Source organism: Clavelina lepadiformis, chromosome 5, assembly GCF_947623445.1.
Source record: "Clavelina lepadiformis chromosome 5, kaClaLepa1.1, whole genome shotgun sequence".
Lineage (NCBI taxonomy): Eukaryota > Metazoa > Chordata > Ascidiacea > Aplousobranchia > Clavelinidae > Clavelina > Clavelina lepadiformis.
The window spans coordinates 8351617-8367658 of NC_135244.1; the positions used below are offsets into that span (position 1 = coordinate 8351617).

The 16042-nt window shown below is 35.4% G+C and overlaps 3 protein-coding genes across 3 annotated transcripts; 1 reads left to right on the forward strand and 2 right to left on the reverse strand.

The window, feature by feature from the left end:
- On the reverse strand, positions 1-1743 carry LOC143460019 (uncharacterized). The gene is made up of 4 exons (XM_076957373.1): positions 1003-1743; positions 716-886; positions 428-571; positions 1-307 (listed from the first exon to the last, which is right to left on the reverse strand). The coding sequence occupies exons 1-4, from the start codon at positions 1451-1453 to the stop codon at positions 117-119; spliced, it is 957 nt and encodes a 318-aa protein (XP_076813488.1). The 5' UTR covers positions 1454-1743; the 3' UTR covers positions 1-116.
- Positions 1744-3518: 1775 nt separating this feature from the next.
- On the reverse strand, positions 3519-5504 carry LOC143460282 (dynein regulatory complex protein 12-like). The gene is made up of 4 exons (XM_076957730.1): positions 5306-5504; positions 4799-4986; positions 4554-4685; positions 3519-4089 (listed from the first exon to the last, which is right to left on the reverse strand). Exons 1-4 carry the CDS (start codon positions 5430-5432, stop codon positions 3937-3939), a joined length of 600 nt encoding a protein of 199 aa, XP_076813845.1. The 5' UTR covers positions 5433-5504; the 3' UTR covers positions 3519-3936.
- A 1250-nt stretch (positions 5505-6754) lies between these two features.
- LOC143460281 (DNA-binding protein P3A2-like) lies at positions 6755-15625 on the forward strand. The gene is made up of 12 exons (XM_076957729.1): positions 6755-6793; positions 9936-10094; positions 10341-10489; positions 10678-10804; positions 10950-11099; positions 11725-11883; positions 13288-13415; positions 13500-13599; positions 13764-13880; positions 13988-14134; positions 14288-14342; positions 14491-15625. Exons 2-12 carry the CDS (start codon positions 9954-9956, stop codon positions 14679-14681), a joined length of 1464 nt encoding a protein of 487 aa, XP_076813844.1. The 5' UTR covers positions 6755-6793; positions 9936-9953; the 3' UTR covers positions 14682-15625.
- Positions 15626-16042: the final 417 nt, after the last annotated feature.

Below are 16042 nucleotides of genomic sequence, written 5' to 3' on the forward strand. Positions count from 1 at the left end.
ATAAATACAAATGCAAGCTATACAATTAAAATAAATACACATATAGAGACATAAGTCCCGTATGTTAAAGGCGACATGACAAACTAATAAATAAAGATTCAAAGACGTGTAGGTAGTTATCTAGGTGTCTCAGTGGTCTGTTGGAATGAAGGAGGAAGTGGAGGCAAAGCCGTGTTAGACTCTGGGCAACGAGTGCATGATCTACAAGACAAGGGACACACAGTGATCGTGTGTGGGAAGCCGAGTTCACTCCTGCAATAACCCTGATCCCTCCACGACGGACAAGCGGCGTGATTATCCTTGCAATCTGTACAATCGTGAATAATGCGTGTTAAAACTAAATTTGTAAAAACTTTTCACAGGTTTATGAAACGTCTGAATTAACCTATGACCTACATAACAACAGCAAAAATGTAACATTGCCTACCATCACTACAAGGTGGTGCAGTAGGAGGAAGAACGCACTCTGTGCATAAACTGCATGTTTTCTTGCATTTGGTCGACACAAAGGCACATTGGTTCCGGCCTTTAAATATGAAGCAGTATGCAGCTGGCCACTCGTCGCGGCAATCTGTTAAGGCGGATATACTTATTAGGATTAGATGAAAGGTTATTGTGTCAAGTTCATTGCGCCATTCTAGGGATGTCTGTACATGAAGGTCAATTATGGGCTGTTTGTTTAAATGCCTTTGATGTTATAGCATAACTCTCTCACCGATTTCGCAGTTGGATTGGGAAATGCTTAACGACCTTGATGAAACGCAGGGTGTGCATAGACCACACGTTTTAGAACAGGAAAGCTGTATACCAAGAGACCATCTGCTATTTTTGTTGCATCGACCAGCAAATAATCGACAATATAATGCACTTTTATCAACGCAGTTTCCTGTAAAACCAGTGTTTAGATTAATAATCAAGCCACCCTTGTATTAATTTAATAGCTAAACGCCAATTGCTTCATTTATTGGAATTGAAAACTTTCATCTAAATAGCATGACATACGACAATTTGTTGTAGGTCTCTGCTGTACTGGTGATGGATTGAGACCAGAATTCTGCCCAAATCCTAATTGCGATCCTCCACCAGTGTTTTGTTGGTTCGAAACCTGGTTTCCACCGGAAGGCTGCGATCCTCCACCAGTGTTTTGTTGGCTCGAAACCTGGTTTCCACCAGAAGGCTGCGATCCTCCACCAGTGTTTTGTTGGCTCGAAACCTGGTTTCCACCTGAAGGCTGCGATCCTCCACCAGTGTTTTGTTGGTTTGAAACCTGGTTTCCATCAGAAGGCTGCGATCCTCCACCAGTGTTTTGTTGGTTTGAAACCTGGTTTCCACCGGAAGGCTGCGAACCTCCACCATAACTTGAATACTGGCCGTAGTAATTGTATTCGTATTGCGCATGACTCGCTAAACCATTGCAGCAAATCAGTAAAGCACATATCAAAAAACTATTCATTTTCTCGCTTTAAAGTTTGACTCTAAAGATGATGGAATTCTGTATGTTTCTGTCGATATAGAGTGCTTTTATATACCATTTTGTTTGAAAAAAATTTCAAAGGATGTTTTAACAAATTTAAAATGGAATGCTTTTTATAACTAATTCAAGGAAAACGAGACTAAAAGTACTCGATTTTTCGTTATCCTTGTCTATATTGATTCAAACGTTTGCAAACGAAAACTGAAAGATGGAAACATTTTAATTATACTTAATCCAATATTATAAGTTCAGAACACGAATATGCGTTGTCATGTCGTATAATTAGATAAACAAAGTTTCAAAGTATCATCAATCGTTTATTTACGGGCGTCTTTCTATGGCTGAAAATGCTCACGCACGTTATATTGTTATCTAATAAATAGTTCGTGTAATCGCCGTCAATTCTTATAAACACGACCAAAATATAACTTATACCTTCGAATTGTTGCAGATACTTTACGATGTATTTAGAATACAGGACAACGATTTGACGTCATAGTGATTAGAAAAGGCCGACTATTGTTTTCGAAATAACAAGTATACCAGAACGTTTGTAGATAAGTAAAATGGATTTATTTTTAAGCAATATTATTTCAAGCTTAATAATAGATGAAAATTGCACATTTTGAAAGTATTGTACACGTCAGATATGGTCCGTAAAAATAAAATAGGGAGAATGGTAAACGAAAGTTCTAACAAAAATTAATAAAAGTATTTAAGATTTGGGGTTTGAGTAAGATAAGAAATTTGGGATTTGGAATAAGTAATTTTATATGGTCTTGACCGCCCCAAGACTGTAGGGCGTAGGCTATGATCACAAAAAAGCAGTAGCTAATTTATTGGTAAATGTAAGAGTTAGATTTAGCTATTGTTAATCACTTGGTTAAACTTGGTCACTAATTAATTTGGATCAGCTTTCAAACACGTTTGAATTATTTTTGGAACATTTTCTGTGAGAGAATTGTTTTGTTATAAATAAACCTTTGCTTTATTTGCTGCTTATCGCCAAAATTATGAATTGGGCTCCAAATCGTTTTTTAAACAAATATTTTCTGATTGTGTTTTATTTTAAATCAAAACGTAATTCTTGGAAAGTAGCTTATATTGGTATTTAATAATTGGATATATCGCAGGCTGCTTCCATTAGCATTTCTGAAGAAAACGCAATTTAGCAGTGTCTGGTTCATTTTTCCAGACGTTTCCTATTTTTGTAAAAACATTAAAACTAGACGGCGTGCATTGACAAAGTTAATAAAGATGCAAGTATAGACAAGTGTCCCATATTGTTACACTAAAAGTTATGGCTTGGAATTTTCCTTCCTAAACTATATACAATAGTCGTTTAAGGGATTGAGACAAAATTGTCTTGTTATCGAAAGGTCACTTTTAAAATCGTGAAATATTCACAGTTATGAAAGTTACTTACATAACATTTACTACAAATTTATAATTCCGCATGCACGTTGTTATAGACGTGGCACGTTTTTAGTGATTTAAGCTGCAACAAGTCGGTAATGTTATAACAAGAATCAGAAAACATATGCCAGGCTAGGAAATGAAATTTCAAATAATGTTCTTATTCTAATTTAATATGCCAGTTACCAGAAGCACAAAAGATTTCTTAGATTGTGTGATGTTTAACTTATACTTCAAAATAAAATAATTCATTAAAAATACTTTCTTGGAGATATATTCGGTAACGACTGCGTATAGACTCATTTACAACGAAGTGAAATTTTGAAGCAGGATATCTAAGTAGAGTATCAAAGAACCATACATAAAATAGAACGTCTAGAACAGTGATTTTCAACGGAAGCCACTTGGTTTACCACGGGAGCAATTTAAAACTTTGGAAAAGGAAATGAGAAATCTGAGGATTTCAGGTTTATCGGCGCATTAATTATCTTCTTTCAACTTTTGCTGCCGAGTAAACCTCACATTCCATTGCCACAGCATAATACATTCAAACTTACGTGTTAGCACTAATTTATGTTGGGAAGAATTTTAAAACGTTTGGGAACATTCAGTGAGGAATACGAAAAAAAAGTTTAGAACCACTGGTCCAGAATTTTCTTTATTGCTTTATAACGTTTTGTATTAAAAACAATTAACGTCGAAGTAAACAGAACGTACAAATGCAAAACAAATTTGGCACTCGATATTTCATTGAAAATATTCTGTTTAAGATAATTAATATAAACAATGTCTGAAAGAAAAATGTGGTTCACAGTTAAAAATTCATCACAGTATCCATTGTAAGGTAATGTTTTATAAAGTACACAAGGTAAAAAGGTTGTGCAAAACGCCAAAAAATACTTGGAAAAACATATTTCTGATACAGTACCATTACGCAATCAAGCTTCATATGTTGTAAACAGAACAATGCAATATATTGCAAGGGCACATGGTAGAATATGGTTATTTAATAGCTCGGTTTCTATAAGTTAAACTTAGAACATTGCTCATATATCAAGGTGATTGAGACCAAATTCCAGCAAAGTCTTCTTGTTTTGTTCCTGGATCACAACACTTTCTCCTTCCCACTTGCTTTTTGTTGTTTCAATCTTGCCAACCAAAGAATCTAACGCTTCAGTTAAAACTCTTTCATATGCCCCCTTCAAAGTTAAAATAGATGCAAAATGTTAAAGATACAGAATGTATTTTAGTGAAAAGCAAATTAAGATTTAAAAAAGATATTGTGGTAGATTCTGCTAATAAAGTTAATTGGAACTAAGTTGATTTCAGAAGAAAGAGCACACTGAATGAATAGTGAAGACTTATGAAACATACTAAGACCATCAAATCGATGTTTATTATGATACATATACTGATTTATTTTATAATTCCTGTAGCAGAAAAATCATACTTTTTCATTGTCACAGTCTGTAAACACATCCATGAATGCTGTTCACACGCTTATTTACTTTTAAAGGGATGTTTACATGAACAATCACCTTTTGACCAGAGACTCAACTTTTTAAACTTTGTTTCAAGAAGATCAAAGCAAGTGGTTCTATTTTATAAGCAAGATCTACTATAATGTAATGTATTTGCAAGCAATTTGCAGTAAAAAGCTTACTTCCATTCCATCAATTCTCATTTCTAAATTAGAAATTTTTTCATTCTTTTCAATTTCCATTCTCTCCTTGGCCAGCTTTGTACTTTGCAGCTCTTGTTGTGTGTGGGATAGTTGCTGGCGTAAGTGTCCCACCTTAGTTTAATATATCAAATCAAGTAAAACGGGATGACACAACATCTTGGGCAATTAATTGGAAGCTCTGATATAGTAAAATTATGTTTCATTTTCAGAAAGGAGAACCAAACCTCAGCTTCAAGCTGATGGACATGAATTCCCAATTCTGTTTGCATGGTTTTGTACTGCCTGGTCAAGTCTGCACTGATATTTTTTTGTTCATTTTGTTGTTCTTTAAGAAGATCTTCAGCCTGGTTGCATTTCTCACGAGCATCTACAGCTGCAGCTTGTGATCTGCGAGCGATCTCATTCCGATGAGCTTCAGATTGAACAAATACAAGAATGTGGAAATGCAAGTTTTACACTATGTTAGTTTAAGCATGCACAATTCTGGTAAAGTCAAACATTAACTGAGTATGTAAGTTTGGTGGTCATACCAGATGGCTGCTCCACTATAATTAATACCACCATTGAATTAAACATCTGGCACAGTTAAATCCCTTGAGGCTTTGCCAATTTTCCCATTTGGGAATTGCATGAAAGAATGTTTTTTTTCTATTGAGCTGTAACCATTAGCACCATTTTTTGCTCCTCACAGTTTATGGTCAAAAATACACAATATCAAATTATCGTTTTACCTAAATGATCTTTTAAAATTTCAATTTCACGAGCGGTTTTCTTGAACTTGTCTTCTTCCTTTGCTTCATCTTTTTTCCCCTTTTTTCCTTTCTTTTTTCCCTTTCCTTTCTTCTTTTTTGGTGGCATGATTAGTTACAGAATTTTTAGTGCTAAAATCTGTTAATTAACAATTTTGCTTACTGTGGAAACACATAATATTATGTTACTAACCAGTTAATAAAACCATTTAAAAATGAACAGCATACAATGCACAATTACAATGTATTGTAAAACATAAACATATTAATGTATGAAGCATTAGTTACAGATAGAGAATAAAAACATTATTCAAGCCGGTTTTGAAAATTGGTAACATACTTCCATAATGACGTCACATAGATGCATCATGAGTATTCTGAAGTAATTCATCAGTTTATATCCTGGCAATTGTAAATCTAAGTTTTTATCAAAAATTTTAAATACTCCACCATGCCCTGATGAAGCTAACTGCAACAGATTTAGCGAAATGTTGGCAGAAAATTTTTAGGGCTTCACCAATAGAGCATTGTATTTGCTGTTAGTATGCCTGGTAACAACCAGAGTGTAAATGAAAAATGTTCCGCTACTGTCATATTCGGTTTTTCAAAGCTCTGCAATTCTTTTAACTCATAGCCTATATTTAAAATACCATATTTTTCATACATAACCATACTGTTATTATGGCAGTTAGCACTCATACATTTATTCTACTCTCCCTTTATATTCCGGCAGTCGTAGCTTCATTTCTCACACTTAATTTGTACGGAAACACCTTTCAGATAATGTATTATGTTCATTGCTGTTTTAAAAAAACTAAGATAGATATGATACATGAAATGGCTGAACGAAGTTCAACTTCAATCCGACTATGCAAGAAGACTCTGTTATGCACTATAGACCTAGTTGGACTCATGGGCAACCGAATAGATATATATATATTTGTCTTCTGAGAGAAAAAAAATTTTAAAGACAGGACTTACAACAAGAAACTTTGCAAATGGGTACACAAAAGTATTGCACTAGTTTAAATAATACCACCTATTATGCTGAAACACTATTACCAATTTAATCGCTTACATAAAATAACTAGTGTTAACTGTTATTCAAACAAAGCTGGACAAAGTTATTACCAAGGTATTTGAAAACCTATCTCTCTAAGTGTATTCTAAACTGTTTAAGAGAGAATTGGTACCTTAACCATGACCCTAATATATCCACCTACTCGGCATACTGTATTTATTATTAAAAATGTTAGTTAGTCGTCTTAATTGTAATTCTTTAGACTTGTTTTAAATGGTGAATACTAAGTTTGTGATTGTGTGTAATAATCGGAACCTGTACAGTTCCTACAATAAAGGACCGTTTCTGACAAACTGTATCTGTAATCGTAAGAGCTTTCGGCTAGTAAAAGGTTAGGTTAGAGAATTCTAACCGCACGCAACCACGGAGTCAGATCATTAATTCGGCAGGTAAATTAAGTCCGAATATCATAAGTTAAGACTGATAAGCAGTGCAGCAACCTCTGCAAACCAGACGTAGAAAAAAATCTAGCTTAGCCTACAACCTGTAGTTTTCCTAGGTTCGGCAGTTGGCCTGATGATTTTTAAGGAGTTTTCTTGAAATTTAATTGTTACAAGCAATTTAAACTTTACGTAACAGTCATTGCTAAAAGTAGGGTAACACCACCCTTTCTGTACGTGTGCTACACCACTACCTTGAGCGGACGTGTTAAGTGCGTCAGGCACGCAACAACGCAACGCTATGTGATGTGACGACGGCCATATTGAAATTGTCCGTTTCAGCGGTCTTTCATTTGCTGTTCGCTTAGCAGTAGCAGAAATCGTACCACGAAACAGATGAGCAAAAGGACAGGCTGGCTTTGTTAAAGATTTGTCTAAACTGCTCATAGTGTGCGCAAGGTGACTTGCGATGATCTACCATCATTCACATAACAGTTGTATGTCAGGTTTAGTTTATTTGAAAAGCTTTACTAGAAGGCTAGCAACAACTGTTAGTGCGCAGGCGCATGAACATGCTCAGTGTTGCGACATGTTTCTGCGCCTGTCAAAACGTTTTGAAATCATGAATAAAAACATAATCGGGAAAAAACCCTACAACAAAACACCTCAGTGCGTTTTCAATCAAAAATGATTATATTATTTAACGTCGACATGAGTTGGAATACAAATAATTTAAATGTCAATATATTTTGTAACCACGTCTGTGTGATCCTGTCCACCAATCCTTCTACAAGATTACCCAAAACTTCAACTATACACATTACATAAACGAATAGACTTATGCTGTAATCGTTTAATAACACTTGTAACACAAGTTTATGTTGAATTTGATTTAGATCTGGTGCCTTTTGCATGGCTATTTGACCAATGTTATAATTGATGCAGTATTAGAGTAAGTGATGCCAAACATGTCCATAGGGACAATGGTGTTATGGTATTGTTATTCTCGGACTGAAGTAAGTCTTTGCTCGACTTAAACTCAGCGATGATTCCTCATCGCTCAAGTCCTGGTTACTAGCCGTTGCACAATTTCTGATTGATACACTCACTTCTTTAATTTCTTTACATTTTAGCCTATTGCTCGAATTTAGGACTGTTTACGAGGACCACAGAACAGGAGCAAGCATCGTTAATGTCTTGCCCAAAGGCATTACAACAGTAACGCCACTGGATATCGAAAATGGGCCGCGTTAGTGCAAGCATAATGCTTTAACTACTCGACTACTAAGCCGTTAACAATGGCGATCTTAGTATTGATTTTGTAAAGTTAAGTAATAACACTCTTAGACAAATTTTTTGCACACTTATTGATAACAAGAATTATAATTTCTATACATTACTGGTGCTGGTTAAAGTTTAAAACCTGATGATCTCCGCGAACCGGTTGTTAACAAACGTATGTATAGGCCTATGTGTATATCAACCCAGGGTCAATATGGCAAACTGTTAGTGAGAGAATTGGACGTTAAAATATTTAATCCCACCACTGGTTTCAAGTAATATAAACACAATGCCCAGCAAAGTGCAGCTGGTCCGTTTGTTCTCGTGTGCAGCGACTTACTTTCATTATGGAGTAAACATTGTCACTCACATTTTTATGGTAATTGTGCCATGAACAATTGCACCCATTTATTCAAATTAACACGATATCTTTCATGTGAAATTCATGTGCCTTCAGTTCATTTTAATGCCATCTGTGAAACCGCAAACATACTTTTCTTCAATTACATCTATGATACTTAATGTTTTGATAAAATTCCACAAATTACAAGATATGATACATATATAAAATCTGCTCAGTTATGCCCCAGAGTTTACTTTACTAAAGCATGGACAAATTCAATAATACACGTTTCTATCGCCATATCTCAATTTCTTACTAGTTTTCTAATGTTGTGCAAGATGCATTTGATGCAATTCATTGGTGAATTAAGCCAGTCTGCGTGAACAGGTTGCTAAAATGAGCAAACCAATTGTTAAAAAGTTTTTTCTCAAAAATTCTGTTATCTTATGGCCCTTGTTGCTATTGAAAAGATTTTGTATTGTTTTTGTCTTTTTAATCTTTGTTTCTCGCCAATGGTGCAATTACACATTTAGGCAAAATTACAATAAGGTTTTCATATTGCTGATAGCAATTTTGTTGGGTACTGGTTCCCTCATTCATGCTTTCAACTTTTATTGTAGATTGATTTCCTAATTGCATTGTTAAGCACTGGTACAGCAAAAATTGCTTTATGTATATGAAGACAGGACATTAGCTAGTGTATTCTATACTTTTTATGGTGTGGTGATATGATAGTTTTACCCTCATCCTGAGAAAAGTTTTTGCCTGACTTACTCGAAAATCCGGCATTGATTGATTCCTCATTGTTCGAGCACTGGTTATCAAATAAGCAATGACAACAAGCACCACTGGTTATCGAACACTGTATATGGGCATTATTGCAAGCCCAGTGCTCTTACCAGCTTCTGAGCCAACTAAACTCATATATAACCATATTACTAACACGTTATTTATTACGTATTTAGAGCTTTAAGCTTAATAGTAAACATACTGTAGCTTAAGAATGTGAAGTGTCCTTTCATGCTACAGCGTGTGCAATCGAGTGCTAAAAGTATATTCCCATTAGTACCGGAGTCAAATGTTGGTGGCACTTCACCAGGACACGTTTATAATGTTTGATATAAATAAATTCTTCAATGAAAAATAGTGTTTTGGCCTGCAAAATCTTTAATCTTTAAAACTTGAATGATTTGAGTTCATTCCAAAGATTAAGTTAGGCAAAACTTCGTTCTGTAGAAAATATACATTGTGTTGAAATTATAAATAGAATTAATCTAATTTATCCTACATTTTGATAAATGTACAAGCTTTTGCTTTAATGATATTCAGAAATGTAAACATAGTTTTAACCTATTTTGCAAAGGTCATGTATCCCAGCTATACTTTTTTGCTTTTGTTGAAGATCCCATGGAGCGTGATCTGACAGAAATATATATTGACTAAAAAGTGCTTAGATGAGCTTAATTTGTCTTTTATTTGATCAATAATGAAGCTGTGGTTTAAAAAGTTTTTTATGGATATTGTTAGATTAGGTTCAAATTGGTCATGGAAGCAAATCTTTCATCCAACCTTATTATGAGTATGAATGATGTGCCAGTTCGATTAAATCTTATTAGTGATGATGAAAATGATGTAGAAGAAGAGGAATCGTTTACAACAGCTGAACTGTTAAATGTCACCGAGCAAGTAAGATGATTTATAATATTATTGTATGGATTGTGTGCAAAAATTTATACCTAGATGTTGGGGCAGTAGTGCTGGTAGTTAGAGTATGCTAAGACAAACAGGTTGGATTTAAAAAAATTTATTCAAGTATATAAAATTGTAAAATGTAACAACTAGCAATTTATCCTATAAGCTTCAGGTTTTTCTTCAGCCTAGAATAAACTATCAAATTGAAGATATTAGCATTATTTCAAAAAATATTAACAGGATCATGTTAGCACTTCCCTCGTAGAATCTGGAACAATTCCAGGACTTGCTGCAGCGGCTGCGTTAGTTACTTCCAGAAAAAGACAGCGTCCATATAACTTTGAACTGAACCCATCTGCTAGAAAGCGTCAACACACACGTCTAATCAGGTGGGACAGTTCTTTGCAATATGTAGTTACTTAGTTTTGCTTTGCTTGTTTTCAAATCGGATCTTTATGCATTGTTGTGTAGAGGAAGAATGTAGCGATAAATACACACAGTTTTTGACTTGAGCATACAAAAGATATTTTTTAGCGAGCTGCACTTAGTACTCATTCTCTAATTAATTTCAATCCAGAAAGTTGAAGCAAACAATTCATGAGTTGTGCACGCGGTGTGGTCAACAGGCAATCGTACTGTGTGTTTCTCCTGGAAAAGAAAACCCGAGTTTTCGAGTATTTGGTTCTTCCCCGTTAGATCAAGTGGTAAGATTTCCCAAATTTATCCTGTTCTGTGTGACCTGCATTAGGCCATTGTTTGAATTGTTTAGGCGATTTTTTTAATCCTACCAAAATTTAAATGATTTTAGCTGTTATGGAGTATGGATATATTAAATTTGTTTATTATCAGGTGAAAAATTGTCAAGGGATAATATTTCGTGATCTTGAAACAGAACTACAAGACAAACTTCCATCACAAAGAGATGGAAGTAATGAATTGTTTGAACTACCTAGTTTGATGGTCGAAGGTATTCCAACCACCATCGATGAAATGAATCAGGTATATACCATGCCTCCAATAAAGTTGAATCGCAATTTGAGTCTCTTTATGCGGAACGTATGTATATTTGTAATGAGTGTGTAGTACTATTTTAACTTTAATTTGTCTTAAAGTGTAATCGCAACACTAAAATAAGTTTACTGTACCAAAAAGTAAAATATGCAGTATATAGCTAATATATTTGCGCAATATGCATGTTTTACCTGAAAACTCAATTTTGAAAAGTAAGAAATTGTCCTTGCCCCACTGCCCACAATCATTTTAATGTCATTACCCCCCACATACTTTGTGCATGAAAGACGCGATTGATTAATCGATTCATGCAAGCAAGTACCTGGAAGACTATAAAATCACAATGATCATAATGTGGGTGAAATTTTTCGTATTTCTGCCAATTGTTTGAGTTTTGTGTTGAAACATGCACACTGCACAGTTAGATTTCAAACAATGTACTGCAAACTTTATTTTATGGTATGGTAAACTTGTCTCTGTTTTGTATTATTACTTTATTTTAAGACAATTTGGTTTTAGCATTGCGATTGCATTTTAGCATGAAAATAAGTTTGCTTATACAGCTTATCATATATTAATATTTTTATTTTTTAATGTTTTCTGCTTGAAACAGTCCCAGCTGCGTATGTTTATCCCTGAGATGTTAAAATATTCAACTGGCAGAGGTAAACCCGGATGGGGTAAAGAGTCAACCAGACCAGCATGGTGGCCTCAGGATGTTCCATGGGCGAATGTGAGGAAGGATGCTAGAAATGAAGAAGCTAAGTTAAAGGTATAGTCTAGTCATGGATCATTTCCTGCTGTGTACTGTTCTTATGAAAAACATACATATCACAACAAAGAGAGGGCCAAAAATGTTACCCTTTTAAATTCATACCAGTTTCCACAACACCTAACTCTTACTTTTAGATAAATTATAGAAAGAGCCTTAGATCTTTATCTTAAAGCATCGATGCATGTAACAATTCAATACGTTTTGAAAAAGACAGTAACATTTTGGAATCGTATTTTATAGCAAAATTGGTAGTCTGCATTCAGTGACAATTTAAGAGTGTCTTTGACTTTTCTGGGAAAAACACCTCCTTAGAAGATGATGTTTGTCACAGAAGAGTAATCTTTTATGTGCAGACTGATGCTAATAAAAAACATTCATTTCTATTAAAATATTTGCTGCAATCTGAGCGTGCAAAATCTGAATTCTGCTTGGAAACAAGTAAAGAGATGTTTACTTTATTTGTCTAAGGCAGGGACGGGCAACTTCTTCGGTCGGCAGGCCTGATATGAGAAAATGAAGTACTTGGCGGGCCGGATTCCTGAATAGATTGGAACGCAGCTTTGTCTTATTAATGTTCATGGTCGAAAATGTTTGCTCATAAATGTATGTAGACCCGAACAGAACAAGTATATTTATGGCCATCTTTCTCAGGTTGGCAAACTTGGACTTATTCAGTGACGCAATACAGGGATTGTGGCAGAATGTGGCCGCAGGCCACATTATCATGTAAGACCGGAAACTGTCTGCGGGCCGCTCAAAATCCTGTCGCGGGCCGTATGTTGCCCACCCCTGGTCTAAGGGTTGCCTCAAGAGAGTAGTCTCCAGTGGAAAACATTTTGTTAGTAATTTCTTCAAATGTTGTCTCAGATTCGTAAGGTCATTGGTTATCAGGGTACACTGTGGTCTACCACTATGTTCCTGTCACCAATTGATCCTGAAATTTTTGGGAGATGCCTGATTGTGAGTTTCTTGGGAAGATTACTCATGAGAAAATCTATCTTAAGTTTTCTCTTGGTGTACGGCGTGGTTTCGTTGCAAAATATGCCCTCTATTTCAAACTGTTTCAGGTTGTTGGATTCATTGATGCTTTGAGATAAAATATATCAGGTTTATCTAAAAATAAGAACTACAAATTAGTTACTGGAGACTTGGAAAAAATTTTGAAAAGATATACTGTATAACATTATTTGGCCCACGATGCATATGCAATTTTACTTATATGAATTCACATTTGTAGGTTACATGTATAGATGGTTTACAAAATGTTTTACGACATTGTGTGCCACTTAAATTTCATTTCAGACACGTTACTTGACTTGAATATTTCTGCTTTATGGTGATGAAGAAATTATGATTTCTTTGATATTGTGTTTACTAATCAACATAGAATTTTTGAGCTAGGTTTCATGGACTCAAGCACTCAGGCAAATCGTGAAAAACTGCTATCACTATCATGGCCGAGAAGATTTACTGAGGAGTATTAATTCAGACAGAAATTTTAAAACTAATTCTTCAGCAAGTAACCAAAGGTACCATTTAGGGGAAGTTTTCTTTTTGTATGTTGTCATTATTTACTGTTTTGTCAAAAGCTTAAACAGCCTATTTTCCTATAGAAAGAGGTTTGGAAAAGGTGTAGTGTCACCCGTGAATGTAACACCTCCCACTTTGGTACAGACAGTGCATAATGCCGATGGATCTGTGTCATTAGTTCAGGTTTGTATTAAAAAAGACTGTGAAAATCTTTTTTGTATTATGGCATTGAATTTTGCAAAGATGTATGTTATTACAGATATTGAAATCAATACACTGGTAACTATTTTTCAATAGACAGGAAGTCCATGAAATGTGTAACCTTTTGAATCTTCTTTCCCTCTCAGCTTGATTCTGGGCAGACAATTGCAACTATCACCCGTGATCAAACCGGCAGCGCTGTAGCCACTCTCACAAACCAGGACACTGATTCACAAACGCACATGGACATATCAATGGAAGAGGTAATAAATGCAAGACTAAAGTAGTGAACAAGACCCTCCCGTATTTAAAACAGCATTGTTTTTGAGTCTTCATCTTTTTGATTGTACGTGTTTTATTGTTTTTTCAGATAGCAAATGCCGATTGGCTGACCGGCCAGGATAGTAACATTGGTGCCGCATATAGTGTAATAACCAATGTAAGTGGAGATAACGCTGAGGGTTCCAAACTCTCAGAACAGAACAGAATTGAGCTTTCTTTCGATTCAAACCAACAGGTGCTTTGCATTATTTATTTACTTTTCCATGTTGTTTCGTCTTCCAATACATTAGAACGGTCTGTCTAGGCTTCCAATAAGATTAGATCGGTGTGTCTAGGCTGAGTGTATGTAGGTTTCCAACAGTGTAAGGTTTGCTTTTATTTTTATCAGATAATAAATGCTGCTGGATTAACGGATAGCGTTGCATTGCCATCTACTGGTGAAGGTAAGGTGTATTGGTTTGCACAATAAAATCTCATAAAAACGTTTTAGCACTTTTATCCATGCAAATTGATAAACAGAGTCTTGAAGTGATATTTAAAAGATTATGACACAGTTGTAAATTTGCCTAACCGTACTTCATTTGTTTACAGCAATGGTCCAAATTCCGGTCTCAGTATACGAAAAGATCGCTAACTCCATTCAAGGTTCCGGTGGCCACCCAACGGTGTCCATATCGGCTGATGGTAGCATCCAATTACAACCCTCTGTTATTAATATAGAAGACAAAGCATCGATCAAGTCAGATAAAGACAATATTAATGTCGCTGCGTCATCGACATGAGTAACTGGTGGGAATGTGAAGTTTATGTTGACACATGCGACAGACAAGCGCACTGTCTTAATAAAGCGTTCTACCAATCTACCCCGGGCAGTATGTAGCTGCATTTCACGCTGCACCCTCCACAAGGAGCTCGTCTACTGTTCATTATTATCTAACAACAGACTTTTAACCAGGTACAGACATGTTAATCGTTGCCTGGGCTTTGGACATTATCTTGACGAAAGGGTTGTCCCCTGAATGGCCATGAAGTGACCGTGACCACGTTTTCTTCTGTTATTTACTGTTAAATTGTTTTAAACAAATTAACGTTGTTTTGAATAGCGTTAGGTATCGATTCATAGGCTGTGTGGCAGTAAGACAACTGTTTGCGCAAATCTTTTCCGTTATACATTTGCTTATGGGTTATCATAAACGACAGCTTTAGCCTGACATAGTTTATGTTTAATACATTATAAAGATTAACCTTTTTAAATAAATCTTGTCGAGTTCTCATCGAACTGATGATTCAGGTATCACTTCGGCTTCCATATGTCAATCTCTGCGAAAAGAATACCAGCACGGTCTCAAACGGCTTTTGGTGTTTGTCAATTCTTAGATTGAAAGAATCGAAATAAATTATGCATAGTTTTTAGCAGATGGAATATCGATTACGACCGGACGCTGCAACCCACTTAGTCACTTCTTTAATTTCTTCTCAGTAAAATTTAACTCCAAACTCCCACATTGTGGATCCACGATTTGTGGTACCATATACTACATACAGTATAATGTATGATATACACTGTACAGTATATAATCCAAACAAAGCAAATATGTGTGTTTGACTTCTGCCTGTTTAATAGATTGGTTTTGGTTTGAAGTACACATTGTATCCTGCTGCGATTTGTTGTGTCATTGCATCAGTTAACGTTTGTGGAAATGTTTTCTGTAATAAAAGGTTTACGACGTCATGTACTTGGTCTTATTCTGTAATGATTTAAAGGTCAAGAACAAACGAAGACCTTAACTATATCACAAGAAGTATCTTTAACCGCCAAACGGCTGGAAATCAATTAAAACCGGTCTCAATCTTCCTTGTCAAAAGGAACTATTTGGGCGTTTGTCTTTTAGTTGCTGCCAAGGCAATCAATTTTTGAATCATACTTGCCGTATTTTTTCAATCTCGCAATTGTCCGAATGGCTACGTGAAGGCGAGAAACAGCTGTTGGCATCCCGGCCTTAAGTCATCAATATTTCATTACCTTGTCGTGGAAGTACGGGCCCGAGATCAATGGATCAATGCTCGTCCTGGAAAAAAGCACAAGTCAATTTTGCACAACTTTGAAGTATTGATGAAACTTTCAGACGTTGATGTGAATCTC

Excerpts from the sequence above, each read along its gene's own strand:
- LOC143460282 (XM_076957730.1), bottom strand. The coding sequence starts at position 5,432 with ATGCCACCAAAAAAGAAGAAAGGAAAGGGAAAAAAGAAAGGAAAAAAG. Across the intron at positions 4,987-5,305 it reads AATTTTAAAAGATCATTTAG|CTCATCGGAATGAGATCGCT; the intron begins GTAAAACGATAA and ends TTCAATCTGAAG. Across the intron at positions 4,686-4,798 it reads TCCATCAGCTTGAAGCTGAG|GTGGGACACTTACGCCAGCA; the intron begins GTTTGGTTCTCC and ends TATTAAACTAAG.
- LOC143460281 (XM_076957729.1), top strand. The coding sequence starts at position 9,954 with ATGGAAGCAAATCTTTCATCCAACCTTATTATGAGTATGAATGATGTG. Across the intron at positions 10,095-10,340 it reads TGTTAAATGTCACCGAGCAA|GATCATGTTAGCACTTCCCT; the intron begins GTAAGATGATTT and ends AAATATTAACAG. Across the intron at positions 13,600-13,763 it reads GATCTGTGTCATTAGTTCAG|CTTGATTCTGGGCAGACAAT; the intron begins GTTTGTATTAAA and ends TTTCCCTCTCAG.
- LOC143460019 (XM_076957373.1), bottom strand. The coding sequence starts at position 1,453 with ATGAATAGTTTTTTGATATGTGCTTTACTGATTTGCTGCAATGGTTTA. Across the intron at positions 887-1,002 it reads GAGACCTACAACAAATTGTC|GAAACTGCGTTGATAAAAGT; the intron begins GTATGTCATGCT and ends CTGGTTTTACAG. Across the intron at positions 308-427 it reads TGCACCACCTTGTAGTGATG|ATTGCAAGGATAATCACGCC; the intron begins GTAGGCAATGTT and ends ACGATTGTACAG.